This window comes from Mobula birostris, chromosome 12 (assembly GCF_030028105.1).
Source record: "Mobula birostris isolate sMobBir1 chromosome 12, sMobBir1.hap1, whole genome shotgun sequence".
Lineage (NCBI taxonomy): Eukaryota > Metazoa > Chordata > Chondrichthyes > Myliobatiformes > Myliobatidae > Mobula > Mobula birostris.
The window spans coordinates 55444515-55463023 of record NC_092381.1 but is presented as its reverse complement, the minus strand read 5'-3'; the positions used below and the strand labels follow the sequence as shown (position 1 = coordinate 55463023).

The 18509-nt window shown below is 41.3% G+C and overlaps 1 protein-coding gene across 1 annotated transcript in view; it reads left to right on the top strand.

The window, feature by feature from the left end:
• The first annotated feature begins 5127 nt into the window (after positions 1 to 5127).
• Positions 5128 to 18509, top strand: part of c8a (complement component 8, alpha polypeptide) — a 71433-nt gene continuing 58051 nt past the window's right edge. The window contains exons 1-2 of the mRNA XM_072274680.1: positions 5128 to 5213; positions 8737 to 8854. Of these exons, the coding sequence (XP_072130781.1) occupies positions 5128 to 5213; positions 8737 to 8854 (204 nt within the window). The remainder of the gene's footprint in view (positions 5214 to 8736; positions 8855 to 18509) is intronic.

Sequence of the window (18509 nt, the reverse complement as noted above, 5' to 3'; positions counted from 1 at the left end):
GAGAAGTCATTTTGGTAATAAGCGATCAATAGTTAATAGTCCATCTAGTACACTGAGAGCCCTACACTTATTATTATAACCAAAAGAATTGGCAGTTGGTAGCAGGGATATAGACTAATACAAGCAAACGTAACTTAGAATATTTGTGTTTTGCATGGAGGTGGTAACAGCTCCTAACGTGTAAAGGGAAGCAGTCCTGAAGAAGAGTCTTGGCCCAAAACGTCGACTGTTTGTCTGTTTGTTCATTTCCATGGATGCTGCCTGACTTGCTGAGTTCTTGCATCATTTTCCATGTGTTGCTCTGGATTTCCAGTGTCTGCAGAATTTCTTATGTCTATGTTCTGTTAGGCTGATGACACACTGCCACAGTCGATCGCACCTATCTCTCTGTAGTAAGCAACGTTGTCTGCAGCAGTCTCTCTTCAAAGTTCCCCCTTGTCTGTGTTTGATAAAATATGACCACAGACATCCTTGCCTGGATGTTGTCTTTGATCCTTGCATTACCACAACTTCTACACTCCCTCCTGTAGAGGACAACGTAAATCTTACTGAATTTCAATAGAGTCAAGTCTCTGAAACTTAGTGACAGTTTCATCATGGACAGTTGGCTGTTGATATCAGGGATGTACGTGCAACACTCCTGGCTAGTAATGGCACAAGTACCACCTCTCTTAGACAACAGAAAGTCTAGTGCTAGTTGATTTTGAAGGGCCACAGTATTGATTGCCAGCATTTCAGCAGTAATGTCATTGATGGCCTGGCTCATATCATGTAGCAATAAGGTTGTATCATTAGCTAATTTCTCCAGCAGTGCTGAGGGCATGTTAATGCTTTCATGAGCCAGTCTGGCAGGCTCCCAGAACAGGAATACTACAGTCCAGAAACAGTAGGTTTCCATAGTCCTTCAGTGTCAGCTCCACATATTGGTTACTTAAAGTGGCAAAAAGCAAAGATCAAGAGTTTAGCCCTTCAGTCCTTTATCAACAAGGTTGTTCTGGCCCTGGTCTAGTAGCACTGCTGGCTTAACGCATGAGGTGTGTACCAACATCGACTTTCGTTGGACATTTAAGGTGAATATTGTATGTGGTCAGCTACACTTGGAAAAGACCTCCCCAGCGGGGATCTAGGCTGTTCTTTTGTTGGCAGGCTGTCAGCAGTATCCAATCTCCCAGCTGGTATGCATAGCACTCTGCACACAGCACAATCTTCTTGGATTTAATTACTTGTTGATAGAAACCTTTAAGAGCTTATATTAGTGCTATACAATAATGCAGCTTTCAGTAGTAAGGATGTTCATCTGTTTAATTAAAAGGCAACTAGCAAGTACATGGAAGTCCCAAAACTATCTCATGTGAAGGTAGACCTGTCACGTCATTTGGAGTGCAGCACATTGTCATGACAGCCTGTCGAAGCCCCCCTGGCCACTTTAACTCCGTCCTGTTGTGCAATTAAGCTAACCTGCATTTCAAGGTCCCATTCTGTCTTTCAGCTGCCCCATAAGACTAGAACAGTAAGGGCAGGTGAAATGATAACGTTGAATATTTGTGTTTTGCATGTTTTTGTGAGTGTAGACCGTTATCACTTGAGATTTTCTCAGGAATCCCAAACCTGGGAATACATTCTCATAATAAAAATTACCAGCAGTTTCAGCACCATTTCTCTGAGTTGGATAAACTTTTAGCCATGCATTATCACAACCCGTACATTGAGGTAACTGTATAAAGTCTATCTGGAGATGTACAGACAGTCTTCTGGGCGAGGGCCCAGCGGCAGCAGATGTCGGCAGTGTCATTCAGGATTATGTCTCTGGCAGATCATATCATTACTACTCATGCTATCTGTTGGACTCTCGCAGTATCAAGAGCTAATTAATGTTGCAGGACTCTTTACCCAGAAAGAAAGCTGATGTGCAGCTTTCCATATCATATCACCATTTTTGTAAGGATATAGATGACTGGAAATACTGTAAATGATAAACCTTTTGTTCATACTTTTTTTCATTTGGGTCAATAATATCAAGCTGCACTTGTTTTATGCCTTTACACACCATCTTAGTGTGTAATCAGATGAAGGCAGTCACTGATCTGGGGACAGTAGAAGGAGTGACCCAGAATTGGCTTTTTTAATGAGGTAGGCTTCTTAAATAGCGCAAGGAAAAACAGATGAAAAATGTGAGCTCACCTCATTAGGGCTTTTTAGTCATAGAGGGTAAATGGTGAAATGGGCCCATTGGGTTAAATTAGCCTGATTCAATACAGTTTAAAACATCCAAGTGTTTTATTCTCTTCATCTGTCAAGAGGGGGCACTCTGGTATCAGTGAGCAACATATTCATTGTTGCCATACCTGAGCAACAGCTTACTTCAGGCGTAATATGTAGCAGTCTGGCTGTTACCACCTTTGCTCTTTGAGGATAATATAAATCAAAGGTTGAATTAATATTTCAACATTATTAAATGCATGTATGTTTAAAAATGATTTTAAAGCTATAGTCAGATACACATTATTTGGTCGCAAAAACTGACAATTATACTGAGCATGACTGTGCTCTATTATTCAAATTTATACATAAAAGACATGAAGCCTTTTGAAAAGTTTTGGAAAAGAAAAGAGTGACAGTGTTTGCTTTTCTAGTGCATGTCTGAAAACTGTAGCTGCTGAAGGTTTATCTGCTTTGATCTGAAAGACTCCCAAAAGTAAAGTGAGTCTGCAAGTAACAGAAAGGGAGCAGACACCCACCCACCAATTGTTTGCCTCCTTCTAGAACATTCCCAGGTTTACTGATCACACCAGATGACACAGATGAGGCCCTTTTTCAATGCTCAAAAATACAGATGCATTGCTCTTCTTTTTCATTACATTACACGCACGAAACTGAATTTTTCTCCAAAGGATCATGTGAATCCATTGACTGCTGGGTCAAAGTGCGCTATTCAGATCATGATTAGCAGTCAAAATTGAGCCATTCTTGACACCTCTGACTGCTGATCATAAGTACACAGATGGCAGGTTTTCAAATCGGCTGTCTACTTAATGATGATATTACCTACATAATGCTCCCTTATGGTGTTGCTGTGGTTCTGACACTCATCAGGTATTGGATGCTGAGAAAACAGATGGGTTTTCATAAAGCTTCTGTCCCTTCAACAGTGCAATTTTAAGTGGGTCTCCCTGCGCAGGTCCCAACCTGCATTGGGAATACAAGTCAGGTAGATCCCCTTGATTTGGTTATCTTTTGAATCAGCGCTGGCGCACCTCAGGGGTGTGTGCTTAGCCCACTGCTTTTCTCTCTCTACACCCATGACTGTGTGTCTCAGCACAGCTCAAAAGCCATCTATAAATTTGCAGACGACACAACTATTGATGTCAGAATTTCAGATGGTAACGAGAGGGTGTACAGAAGTGAGATATATCAGCTAGTTGAATATATATTTTATATATATACTTACTGTAATTCACAGTTTTTTCTCTATTATTATATATTACATTGTACTGCTGCTGCAAAGACAACAAATGTCATGACATATGCCGATGTTCCGATTATGACTCCTTTAGGTCCGTATCAATCTGTTCTACCTAACCCTGCCCACCCATCATAGCTCACCATCCTTGGCCAATGGTCACAACCACCAGTCTCTTGACTCTTCCTGTCCCCAGTTAGTTGATCATGATTCCACTCACATCTCAGAACCCAATCCACAATACTTGTTGACCTCTAGGGCGCAGGAGTTCCAAAGTTCTTACTACTCTCAGCTCTTAACCTGCTGCTCTCAGTGCAAAAGCACCAATGCAAGGCACCTCCCAATCCCAGGCACAGTCTGAGATCTCATGTACTTACATGCAGTGCTGTATTTTACCTCCCCAACCAGAACAAAATATACTGAACCCTGTCACTGCCCAGATCCTAATCATAACTATTTTTTTCTGCCAGGTCCTGATCATAACCTGATCCCAAATGCTGAACCTCTCTCCCCACAATTTGGCCTGCTGATATATATTTTTCCTGCAATAGTATAGCACCCTGTGGGAAATGTGTAGACCCATTCGGCTTCATTAGCAGCTTGGGATCTTGAGCGTGACCAAAAGTTCATGCAGCAGGCCGACGGACAACATGGTTGGTAACTCACCACAATATGACCATTTACTGCATCTCTGTGGGTGCCAATGAATTTCTCAAGAAACGTATTCTTAGTATGAAGACACACAATATTTTTATTGCAAAAACACAAATGGCCTTCTGAGAAGTTCAAGGAAAGCCTAAGTTGTATGTGTTGGAGTTGATCAAAGGAATCAAACAAATTGTATAACCAACAAGTTGATTGAATAAAATTACATCAGAAGACATTCAGCCTTCTGTAATCACTGAAAATGATGTTCCTTCAATGCTTGGTGTTGGAGGTGATCCATTGTATGTTAGAGAATCCTACAAATTTTCAATTTTTTTGAGATTCATCTACACTGACAATTCATCGAACAAATGAAGGTGAAAATTACCCTTAGTGGGCCTTAGCTTTCTCATACTAATAGTCTGCTCAATTTCCTTCAATGTCCTCCCACTTGGAACTGAAGAGGCTTTCGGATTACCTGACAAATATGCAGCAGATTGCATTAATTCTTTGATGTACATAGCAGACAAATTGCAAAGTCATTCCAATTGCAATAACTTAATGGAAATATGATTAGGTGTAATGAGTTAAACATAATCTATATTTTCTGGAAAATACTCAAAGACTAATGTCATTTTGGAATTGATTTCAGGGGAGACAACAATCTTAAATGTTCTAGTCTAATTATTAACTTTATTAACTTTTGAAAAGTTTAAGTGGAGGATTACAAGATCAAACAAATATTCATGTCAAACTTAGAATGGACAATTTACATTGCTGTTAATCATTCATTGAGAAAAGCTGCTTGTTCAGTTTTCCTCAGTTTATCTAAGACAATGTCATCATCACATCCCCTGATACCCCCTGCCCACCCCCACCCGAGCTGTTCAGCCATCCCCAATCTTGCAACACTACCACCTGTTTGGAAAATTGCAACATCTAGCATTCTTGCTGCTAGAAACTAGTGGATTGATATAGGCTGTAACTTTTCTTATTTTATAAAGTTTTATTTAGCCCAAAGAATGCATTTGCTTATGAGTTGTCTCTCATCTTTTGCATGCTTATTGCTTTTTACTCAATTTGTCGATTTGAATCTGATCAACAACAGGTTTGTGTTTTATCTCTTCGATGGTACAGAGTGGTTTGAAGTATTGTTTTGCTATTTATGGTTTATTTATAAAGATTGAAAGATTAAAAAGATGAAAGGTTGCCATGCAACATACACTAAATTACAATGAATATTTGATTGTGATCCAGCAAAGATTGAGTGTAAATAGGTGTGTTCATATGGTAAAAGATCACTTGCTTTTTTTCCCCTCTAATGCATATTGTATCAAATTTCCTTGCAGCTGAGGAAACAGGAACTTAAATCATGAGGGGTGTGCTGCCCCATTTACACTCATAAGGTCATACAGCACTACAGAGGCAGAAACTTTGGCCCATCTAGTTCATGCCGAACTATTAATCTGTCTTGTCCCATTGACCTGCACCTGAACCACAGACCTCCGCAGCCCTCCCGTCCATGTACTTATTCAAATTTCTCTTAAATGTGGAGATCAGTCCCACATCCAATACTTCCCCGCTGGCAGCACGTTCGCATTCTCACCACCCTCTTTAGCATCTGGCTGTGTTTTTTTTAATGAGTTGCTAGTTTGGCGCTCAACCCAACACAGATGGAAAGTGTGCGAGGAGCCGGACGGATTCGAACTCGAGACCACTTGCCTCAAAATCTGGTGCAGGTGCCACTACACCACTGGCTGACCTACCCTAACAAGACACCTGATAAGTTTTAATGAAATATATGTAGATATATGTAAACAGGTATGTTAGTATGGTAAAATATCACTTGCATTTTTCCTCCCTCTAATCCATATTGTATACAATTTTCTTCCAGCTGAGATATTGTTTCCATGCATGCAGTGAGTTATTGTTCACTGAAGGAGCATGACTCCCTTCTTCACGGCATGTCCAATATCGTAGCGCAGCTGCCTTGTACTGAGGGATCTAGCTGAATGAAAGCATGAACCATCATCTCCTGCTCCCCTCTTCCCAAATTAAACAAAAATTCCATGAATCTCCAGGAACGAAAAGATAATTGGCATGTTTTCTTTTCTTTCATTTCTTAAATCCTATTTCCATAGTTTGTCTAAAATAACTTTTGACTGGTTCTTTCACTTGTACATGTGTTAGCTGGTGCTCATCTGCTTAACTGGATCTGATCCATTTCTCTCATACTTTTACAAAGTACACCAAAGTTCTGCAAAGGTTTAATCCTGCCTCAGACTGATCTCCCATCCTACAGTGGTCCTGCTCTTATTTTTCTAGCCCTAGCCTCCCTCACCATGCCCTCTTAATCCCTACTGTGATTCCAGCAGTTTGTCCCTGAAACTTCTATTTCATTCCTGTCATTCCAAAGATGTGGGCATTACTGGTAAGGCCAACACTTCAACTTTACCTTAATTGTCCTTGGCTCTTGGAGTACCGCGGTACCCTAGTGGGTAGTTTAATGACATCACAGCTCGGGCATTGGAGTTCAGTGTTCATTGCTGACGCTGTCTGTAAGGAGTTTGTACGTTCTCCCCATAATCATGTGGTTTCCTCCTGGTGCTCCTGTTTCCACACACAGTCCAAAGATGCACCGATTTGTAGGTTAGTTGGTCATTGTAAAATTGTCCTGTGATTGGGCTAAGTGGGTTGCTGGGTGGCATGGCTCATTGGGCAGGAAAGGCCCTGTGGGTTGCTGGGCAACATGGCTCATTGGGCAGGAGAGGTCTGTGGGTTGCTGGGCAGCATGGCTCATTGGGCTGGAAAGGTCTGTGGGTTGCTAGGTGGCATGGCTTATTGGGCTGCAAAGGCCTGTGGGTTACCGGGCAGCATGGCTCATTGGGCAGGAAAGGCCTGTGGGTTGCTGGGTGGTATGGCTCATTAGGCTGGAAAGGCCTGTGGATTGCTGGGCAGCATGGCTCATTAGGCTGGAAAGGCAAGTCGGTTGCTGGGCAGCATGGCTCATTGGGCAGGAGAGGCCTGTTGGTTGCTGGGCAGCACGGCTCATTGTGCAGGAAAGGCCTGTTGGTTGCTGGGCAGCACGGCTCATTGGGCAGGAGAGGCCTGTCGGTTGCCAGGCAGCACGGCTCATTGGGCAGGAGAGGCTTGTCAATTGCTGGGTGGTACAGCTCACTGGGCAGGAAAGGCCTGTCGGTTGCTGAGCAGCACAGCTCATTGGGCAGGAGAGGCTTGTCAATTGCTGGGTGGTACAGCTCACTGGGCAGGAAAGGCCTGTCGGTTGCTGGGCAGCACGGATCATTGGGCTGGAAAGGCCTGCTGTGTGCTGTATCTCTAAATGAATACACAAAATTAAAATATGCCAGTTAGCTGCCTTCTTCATCATCTAGAGTCTTTGGGTTAAGGGTAATCCTAGAATGACATTGGTGTGGAGTTGCAGGATTTTCATCCAGAAACAATGAAAAACATCTGGGCGCAAACAACAGGAATTCTGCAGATGCTGGAAATTTAAGCAACACACATAAAAGTTGTTGGTGAACGCAGCAGGCCAGGCAGCATCTCTAGAAAGAGGTGCAGTCGACATTTCAGGCTGAGACCCTTCGTCAGGACTAACTGAAGGAAGAGTGAGTAAGGGATTTGAAAATGATTTTGGATCTCCCCCTCCCCCTCCAACTTTCAAATCCCTTACTCACTCTTCCTTCAGTTAGTCCTGACGAAGGGTCTCGGCCTGAAACGTCGACTGCACCTCTTCCTACAGATGCTGCCTGGCCTGCTGCATTCACCAGCAACTTTTATGTGTGCTGCAAAAACATCTGGGACTTAGTGGATACCTAAAAATTATGGTATTATTTTATGTGTGTCTTCAAGATGTCAAATAATTGGCATTATTTTATATTATCAAATTATGCATTTCCCACCTTTGTGCTCATAGTAGAGGCTGTGGATTTAGAAGATACTGTTGAAGAAAATTAGTACTACTGTGTATCTTGTAGATGGCACACATTGTAGGCTAGATGTGACAATGGTAGAAAGCTTGGATAGTTGAGTCAGACTGAATGGATCCCAATCCTTCTTGGATTGGCAGTCAGTAATTAGTGAGATATTATAGGGATTGTTACTTACGTAAGACCACCACCCCTACTGGGGCATAGGACGCTGACGGTAGATCATCAGAGTCTTCTGTCCTGGGCCAGTCTTTCAATTTGTCTCCAGGTGTAGCTCATCTTCTTGGAGTATCCTTTGTCTCCCAGGGTTGAGACCTTTGGAGCTGCTGTTGTTGTTTCTGTAGCACTGGGATTTTACGGGATGTGGTTACTAGTTCCATACCCAACACTCCTCTTTTGCAGCTGGGCTTGGGACAATTCATGGTGAAATTACAGGGATCATTGTCAGGGCTTTAACTATTTCTAATCTATATTAATGGCCTGAAGGCACCAGGTGTACTACCGTTGACCTTGCTAATGATCTGTTGAAGGAACTTTTAATATATAAATCCCTTGCAAAAAACTCAAGAACATAGAATGTTATAATTTTCCTAATGACTAATATCAAAAACAGATAAATAGCTTTTTTTTTAAAGCAGAAAGAATAATTTGTCCATAATGAACACATTTCTTTACTTTACTCAGATCATTATATTCCTTTTCTAATCACTTTGTTCGAAACATCCGAAGCTTAGTTCCACTTGATTGTCAACTTGGTCAGTGGGCTGCATGGACTGAATGTTTTCCTTGTGAAGCAAAAAAGGTAAGATTACACAGAAAAAGTTAACTTTTAGTTACTGGAATAATCAATGTTGAAACAAAAATATTTGTTACAGAAGTTAAAATTTAAAGAGTAAATGATGGAACTACTATATATAGCAGGTCAAACAGTAATCTGAAAGAGGATATTAAAAGACTTTTCTTTATACAATTTACCATATTAAACACATTTCGAAGTCTCAATTTCACTATCATAACCTCCCTGGTTATATTTCATAGAATCACATAAACTACTGGACTGCCTCTACGCTGCTCTGTCAACTAGTCCTAAATGAAAGAAGTAGTTTCTGCTACCTTGCAGTAATTTCTCATTTCCATTTAAGAAGTTTTACAGTCTTTTAAGTGATGTTGTTAATCTAATAACAATGTCCTAAATTATGAGTAACTTTGTGGTGATTCATTGCTACCAACTACAGTTTCCATGCCTCTGTCCATTGTCTAATGACAAGCTAGTTATTACTGCACTGGCATCTTTCTTGATTCTGACAGTTTTCAACCCAAACAGCATTTCTGCCACGAAGGCAGGTATGCGTCTACTTGACTCTGAAAGCCTGAGGCTGAAACTTGGCTTTGGTAACTCTAACTATTCTATTAGTCGCGAGAATAGCCTGCCAGCTTTCACCCACTGTACCCCATGCAAAAATCCACTGCCCATATCCCAATTCATATATCATCAGTTCTGTTCGGTAATGCTGTGAATTTAAAATTATTGTCCATGTTTTCAAATCCTTCCATGCCTTTTCCCTCTCCGCCCTTGCAGTTGTTTATGAACCTACAACATCCTGAGATCTTTGCCTCTTGCGCTTTTTCAGTGTTTGAACCTCTTGCACATACTCAATTGTGACTGAAGGCTATCTTAAAGGAGGTAAGAGAGCTACAGAAACTGGGTAGTGCAGGAAGGGATTTTCAGAGCTGGGGCAATTCAAAAATTGAATATGTGCAAAAGGCTCAGCTTTTGCCCCAGCTTTGGAACTCCCTTCCCAATCTTCCCAACTTCTCTTCCTCTCTTACCTCCTTTAAGATTGACCTTAGTCACATTCAGATTGAAGTAGTTTTTGGCTACAAGTCATAATATTGAAGTATGTGCCTTGTTGTCAAAGTTGTTAAACTATGATCTTGTGTAAAATCTTGTGGCTCTTTACAGCAGGTGTTATATAAATTAAAGTTCTTAATGTTGTTGCTAAGAACTACTGGAGATCCCAACTGAGGTCTTGCGTGAGGTCCCATCAGTCGGTAATCAAGACTGCACCCGTATTTGACCTCCTATTCCAATATCCAACTCATTTCACAACATATCCTATACAGAGAAGAACAACTTCAACATTTAATGTGTCATAAAACATCTGTTCCTCTCACCAAATACTTTTTTTCTGATTCTATTCAACAATCCAAGCATATTCAATAAATAAGTGTGCTATATTTCATATCAATTACTAAAGATATAGTCTATATTGCTGTAATATCACCATATTCCAAGTAATATCAGATTTACTTTTCATTTATGTAATTAAAGTATCTTTTATTTCAAAATTTGTGATATACTGACTTTATTCATGTTCATTGAAATGGGGAGGAAGAACAGAGCATTTTATATTTATGAATATAATTTCTGATACCCCTTGATTATGATTGATAATTAGACTGAACCATAGGAACCCTTATATGTTATTGTACTGAAAAAAATTAAATCAAAATCCAAGTCTGTAGTGTAGGACACAGTCAATACTGCCAAGAGTAAAAGAAAATGTATGTAATAGATTTTTTGACACAAAGTAAATTTTAAAATATCTCCATATATTTCAGAAGATTGGAGGAGATATAAAATTCCAATTTTGAAGGATCTAGGGAAGAATCAGTTAAAATTAAATATAAAGCAATAATTCTAGACAGTAATAAAGGGCAACAGGAAATTTGAAGTCAATATTGTTCTTTCTGAACTGGTTTCATAAATCCTAGGAAACACATATGATTTCAACATGGCTTGCATCTGCCAACAAATGTATTTATTCAGCTACCTTTTACAAATGTTATCTCTTGTCAGGTAAAATTCACATGAATATCTTCACGGACAGATAACGTGTTAAATGAGATCTATAATTTACATATTTGAACTGGCTTATAGCTGAAACTATTAACACCTGTCATTTTGTGCAGTAGTGTGCAACAAAAATTTTGATGTTCTTATTACAATACCATGTTTCTATAAGAAATTGATGCAGGTTTTAAAGAAAGAAATAGAGAATTCTGATTGTAAATAGTTCAGAATGCTTTTTTGGTATATACATAGCATTTTATGTACCAACCAGTGATTTCAATGCGAGGATACCAATAGAAATCTGCAAACTCCCTGTTGATTGACACTTAACAAAGAATACGGATTAGTAGAGGTTTAAAAAAAAACAAGCTGCAGGTGGAAGTCAGTGGGTTAGGCAGTATCTGTGGAGGAAAAGAGAAAATGAATGTTTTGGGCCAGAAGTCTGAAAGAGGACTGAGTGTCTAAGAGGAGATAGCCAGTATACAGAGGTGAGGGGGAGAAGGGAGGTGGATTTGGCAAGCGGGAGGAAGGATTAATGGAAGTTAGTGAAGGATAGAGCAAGGTGGGAAAGGGAGGGGTAGAGACAGTGACAGAGGTTGGGATGCGATGGGTGGAGACGACAGTAGGCTGCACATTATGGAACCAGATAAGAAACAAAGGTGGTGAGTGGGATAAGGAAGGGATACTGGGCAACATAGAATGACAGGGAAGAGGAAGAGGCAGTGGACTTGAATGCGTAGCTGGTATTCTGTTATCCGCAGTCCTCTGTTATTTTCATTTATCACCACCCAGCCTCAGTCACTTCCTTCACCTCTTCCTCCCCCAATTTCTGACTACATCTGCCAATCAAACCCTGCTCACCTTAATCAACCTATCACTTCCCAGCTGCCTCACCCCTCCCCTCTCTTCCACACTGTCGGTCATGAACGTATCCTGGACAAGCTCCCGAATGTTGCAACTGTGATCAAAGTCAACAGAGAGACACTAAAGCTGGTATATTAAAGTCTTTATTCATCGCAAGAAGCAATTATTCTCATGGAGAATATGTGGCTCAAAAAAAAAACAAAAGTACATCACATTTTTATACCTATGAGATCAAAGTTAGGAGTAGATGATTCAATACAATTTCAATAGTTACAATAATATTGTTTATTTCAATACTTTGGGTTGACAAATGGTTCTTTGAGGTACATATTTACATTGGAAGCACATTATAATTGATAAGACACCTCTGAGAGTTCAAACGCCTTTGTTGGGAGAAAATAATTAGCATAGATATTCCAAAAGCTTTTGATGACAGAGAGCCAAACACCCTAAGTTAATGTTGTCAGGGCTGTCTCTGAGTACAGAAATATCCTGAGTACACCTAAAAATCTACTGATTAACAAAATCCATGACCATGTTTGATATGCTAAGTGACAACATCAGTCTAGTCTGCCAGCATGAATTCAAGTCACAATGGTGCAAGTAACTTAGCCCATGTCACCTGGTTTGTTGCAGGCCAATTAACACAACCCCATTGTCTTAACATTTGGCTCATGCATATTCAAGTGTGTCATGGTCACCATTTTGCAAACCGTATCTCTTAGTCTGTGGGCTTTAAACTTCAGTTTGCTGTCTGTCTGAAATTTACAATAAAAACTGAAGACTGGTTCTTGCTTGAAGTAATCTAGGCTATATTTCCATAACTCCAGAATGCTGCATAACAGTGATATTCCATTATGTATAGCCCTCTGTTATCTTCACTTATCACCTCCCAGCCTCCCCAATTTCTGACTACATCTGCCCAGCAAAACCTCCTCACCTCAATCAACCTATCACTTCCCGGTTGCCTCACCCCTCCCCATCACCTCTTTGCATTGGCTATATCCTCTTTGCACTTTCACTCCTAATGCAGGGTCTCAACCTGAAAGGTTCACGATGCCTTTCACTCCATGGATGCTCCTTGTACCATAAACCTACCTGAACGTTTCAGGCTGAAGTTAATCCCAAACAAACCCATGCTCCCAGGAGACTTTCTTAACAAGGAAAGACAGAGAGGGTTGAGCTTAGCAGATTCCAATACATTCTTCAAGGGAAGATAATTTTCCAAGATGATAGAGGAGCTAGAAAATTCCAGTCTGTAAGTGGAACTGGACATATCTTTCTGACTGGGAATCTGCAAGAAATGAATGAGAACAACTGTTTGACATTGAAAGATGCATTAAAATACTCTGGTGGAGAGAAACTAGGCTATTTTAGCCTAGAAACTAGGCATTAGAATCAGAATGAATGATTAACCTAGATACACCAGCCTGACCTGGTACAGGATATAATTATAGCATCCTAGCTCATGGTTCTTTCTTTCTCAATATTATAATTTTTAACATCAAGCCAGTGGCAACAGTGATATTCATCCAGTTAGTATGTATCCATGGTATGGGTGCAACTTCAGGAGTTCTTCATACCAATCGAACAAGCTAACTTCTCCCAATGTGAAGCTCTTAATATAAACTGGAAGTGTTTCTAGTGGCTAAGGAAAGCCGAACCAGCACAGTGCAGGGCACATAGTGGGCATCCCTTTTTTTTTCAAGAATAGCGGCAGAAGCCATAGTCAGTAATTTAGATCCTGAACACACCAGAACGACATTCAAGTTCTGCAGGAGATGTCTCTTGTAGTTGGTCAGTACCAGGAGTGGCACTGGGACATAGATGTAGAGCTGTGAAAATTTAATGAACTCACACACCTCTTCAAGGACAACATCATGTCTTCAATTCTCTTCTCCTGAAGATGGTACCACTAGCATCATGCAATGTATTACCATCACTCATCTGTGCGCCACAGTTCCCGAGAAGACACTGGATTGCGAAGAGGGAGGGAGAGTTTTAAAAAAGTGAGCATGGGCAGTTGGCACATGTTGCACACCACAGTTTCCAAAGAGACATTGCATTGGGTTGAGAGAGAGACAGAGGGAGAGTTTAAAAGGAGTGAGCAGGGGGCAGTCAGCACATTTCAGCTCCGCAGTTCCTGAGGAGACATTGGATTGAATAGAGGGTGAGGGAGTTTAAAAGAAGTGAATGGGGGCAGTCAGCACAATTTGAGTGCCATAGTTCCCAAGGAGACATTGGATTGTGAATAAGTAGGCACTTGGCAAGATCCAATAAAAAGTTAGGCTGTGGCCAGTATTAGAGTGGGGAGTTGAGGCTTTGGTCCATTGAGGCTTTGGTGAGGAGAGGCGTAGGCCATAGGTAGTTTTTTTTTGTTACTTATTCTTTCTCTCTTTCTTATTATTCATATAGATTAGTGGGGATGCCAGACAGGACAGTGGAATACTCCCCTTGTGGGATGTGGGAAAGTAGGGAGCCCTCCAGTGCCCCTGATGAGTACACCTGCAAGAAGTGCATCCAGTTGCATCTTCTAACAGATCTTTTGGGGCACTGTGGGGTTGAAAGAAGGACATACAGGAAGGTAGTTACACCCAAGCTGCAGGACACAGGTAACTGCCAAGAGGGCGACAGGGGATAGGCAGCCAGTGCCGAGTACCCCTGTGACCATTCCCCTCAATAACAGGTATACTGCTTTGGATACTGTTGGGGAGGATGACCTAGCAAAGGAAATCCATAGTAGTTAGGAGTCTGGCACTGAATCTTGCTCAGAGGCTCAGATGAGAAGGTGGGGGGGGTGGGAGGGTGAAGAGGTGAGCAGTAGTGATTGGGGATTCGTTGGTTAGGGGATGAGGGCTGACGAGGTTCTACAAAATGAGTTCAGTAAGTTAGGTGCCAAGTTGAAGGACAGGAGCTCCAAGGTTATAATCGCAAGATTGCTGTGCCATGAAGTGGAGAACTCATACTGTTTAACACGTGGCTAAGGAGATAGTGTAGGAAGGAGGGATTCAGATTTTTGGATCACTGGGCTCCTTTCCAGGGAAGGTGAGACCAGTACAGAAGGGGTGGTTTGCACCTGAACTGGAGTGATCTAATATCCTAGCAGAAAGGTTGGCAAGGGCTTCATGGGGTGTTTAAACTAGAGTTGACGGGGAATGGGAACCAGAGTGCTAGAGCAGATAGTGGAAAGGTTATAGAAAGGATGTTGATAAGCCTACATACAAATCAGGAATTGAAAAGGTAAACATGGTGAGACTAATGCCCGAATTGCATGTTTTCAATGCAGGGAGTATTGTAGGAAAGGCAGATGAGCATTGGGCATGGATCAACATGTGGAATTATGACATTGTGGCCTTTAGTGAGACTTGGGCAGGAGAAGCAGTTCAATATTCTGGGGTCTGTTGTTTTTACATGACAAAGTGAGAGGAATTAAAGGGTGGCATTACTCGTCAGGGAAAATGTCATGGCAGTGCAGAGACAGGTCAGACTGGAGATCATGTCTAGTGAGGCTTCATGGGTAGAATTGAGGAATAAGAATGTTAATAGGATTATTTTATAGACCATCCAATAGTCAGCATGATTTAGAGGAGCAAACTTGTAAAGAGATTGCATGTTGCAAGAAGCACAAGTCTGTGATAGTAGATGATTTTAACTTCCACATATTGACAGGGACTCTCATACTGTAAAATGGCTGGATGGGAAAGGATTTGTCAGATGTGTTCAGGAAAGTTTCCTTAGTCAGTAAATAGAATTTCCAATTAGAGAAATTACAAAACTCAATCTCCTGTTAGGGACTATGTGTGCATACTGTATGTATATGTCATACGTGCGTGGCTCACTGAAGTAAAACTAAGTAGACATGTTATAACTGGGCAGGTAACAGAAGTTTGTGTAGGGTAACACTTTATGTCTTGTGATCATAATGCCATTAGTTTCAAGTAATTATGGAAACCAATAGGTCAGGTACTTGGATTGAGATTCTAAGTTGGAAAAAGGTTAGTTTTGGTGGTATCAGAAATGATCTACAAGTGTGCATTGGGACTGGCAAAGATATACTTAGTAAGTAGGAGGCATTCAAAAGCAAAATTTTGAGAGCATAGAGTTTGTATGTTCATGTAAGAATAAAAAACAAGAATAACAGGTTTAGGGAATTACAGAGGGGATCAAATGTGCATATTTGAAAAGATTAAGGACAGAACTGGATCTCTTTCTTACACAGAGGAGATTAATGTCATCTGGAGGTGACACATCAACCAGTTGAGGATGTCAGGGTCAACTGTTAGAGAAGAAACTGTCCAGAGCTGTGAGAACCACTTCTTGCTGTCCCAGAGTCAACTCCTACAACCACCATAGAGGAGGCCCCAGAAGCTGAGATTGTTTCACAGCCACAAATTTCACCTGCCAAACAGAGGGCCCCACCACCCCACCTTGTCAGGAAAGACAGTATCCCATAAGAGTAAGAAATCCTTCACAACAATTACATATTTAGGACTCAGTGGGACAATATAAAATTTACTATGCTCTGGGTGTATATATAGTACTGTGGTTGTATTATGTAGTATACTGTGTGTGTACGTATATAACGTATGTACATGCCTCACTGAAGAAAAACAAAGTAGACATATTATTCCCTGGCTGCTATGTTTTTCTTTCAACTGGTATCTGAGTAACAAATCATAAGACCTAAGACCAAAAGATATAGGTGCAGAATTAGGCTATTTGGCCCCATGGAGTCCACTTCTCCATTTCACCAGGGTTGATCTATTTTCCTTCTTAGCCCCAATCTCCTGCCTTCTTCCCGTATTGTTTCATGTCCTGACTAATCAAAAATTTATCAACATCTGCCTTAGATGTACCCAGTGGCTTGGCCTCCACAACCACTGGTGGCAACGAATTCCACAGATTCACCACTCTTTGGCTAAAGAAATTCCTCCTTATTTCTATTCAAAAAGGACGCAAATTTTGGTGACTGCTTTACAAAAAGCTCTCTCCATTCACACCACAAGAGTGACTTTGAGTAACAGGCCTCCTGTCACTTTAATGCACTGCACCATTTCGGTTATGACCTCTGTGCCTTAGTCCTTCCACATCGTACCACTGATGCCTAATGTAAGCCTGAGGAATACCTCATCTTCAGTGTTGCCACACTGTAGGCTCAGGACTGAATAAGAATATAAGACATAGGAACAGAATTAGGCCTTTTGGCTCATCGAGTCTGCTCTACCAGTCAATCATGGTTCATCATTTTACCCCTCAGAGCCCCACTCCCTGGCCTTCTTCCCATAGCCTGTGATGGCATATCCAATCAAGGACCTATCAAGCTCTGCCTTAAATACACCTAAGAACCTGGCCTCCACAGCTGCCTGTGGTAACCACATCCACAAATTCACCACCCTCTGGCTAAAGAAACTTCTCTGCATCTCTGTTATAAATGGACACCCCTCTATCCTGAGGCCGAGCCCTTTTGTCCTACACTCTACCACCATGGGAAACATCCTTTCCACATCTACTCTGTCTAGGCCTTTCAGCATTCTGAAGGTTTCAATGAGAAAACTCCTCATCCCTCTGAATTCCAGTGAATACAGACCCAGAGTCATCAAATTTTCCTCATATGATAACCCTTTCATTCACAGAATCATTCTTGTGAACGTCCTCTGAACCCTCTACAATGCCAGCACATCTTTTCCTAGATGAGGAGCACCAAACTGTTCACAATGCTCAAGGTGAGGTCTCACCAATGCCTTATAAAGCCTCATCATTGCATCCCTGTTCTTGCATTCTAGATCTCTTGAAGTGAATGTTAACATGTCACTTGACTTCCTCACCACCGACTCAACCTGCAAGTTAACTTTCAGGGTGTCCTGCACAAGGACTCCCAGGTCCCTCTGCATCTTAGATTCCTGGATTTTCTCCCAGCTTAGAAAGTAGTCTGCACATGTATTTCTACTACCAAAGTTCATGACCATGCATTTTCCAGCTTTGTATTTAATGTCCACTTTCTTCCCCATTCTCCTAATCTCTCTAAGTAACTCTGCAGCCTAACCGTTTCCTCAACACTACCTACCCCTCCACCAATCTTTGTATTATCTGCAAAATTGGCAATAAAGCCATCTATTCCATCATCTAGATCATTGATATATAGCATTAAAAGAAGTGGTCCCAACCCCACCCCTGCAGAAAACCACTATTCACTGGCAGCCAACCAGAAAAGGATCCTTTTATTCCTACTCATTGTCTCTTACCAATCAGCCAATACTCTAACCATGCCAGTAACTTTTCTGTAATACCATGGGCTCTTAAATTGGTAAGCAGCCTTTTGTGTGGAACCTTGTCAAAAGCCTTCTGAAAGTCCAACTATACAACATCCACTGCATTCCCTTTATCTATCCTACTTGTAATCTCCACAAGGAGTTCCAACAGGTTTATCAAGCAAGATTTTCCCTTAAGAAAACCATGCTGACATTGTTCTATCTTGTCCTGAATCACCAAGTACTCCATAATCTAACCCTTAACAATTGACTCCGACATCTTCCAAACCAATGAGGATCAGGCTAACCTGTCTGTAACTTCCTTTCTGCTGCCTTCCTTCTTTCTTACAGAGTGGAGTGACAGTTGCAATTTTCCAGTCCTCTGGCATCAGGCCAGAGTCCAAAGATTTTTGAAAGATTGTTACTAATTCCTCCACAATCTCTACCACTATCTCTTTCCGAACCCTATGGTGCGATTCATCTTGTCCGGG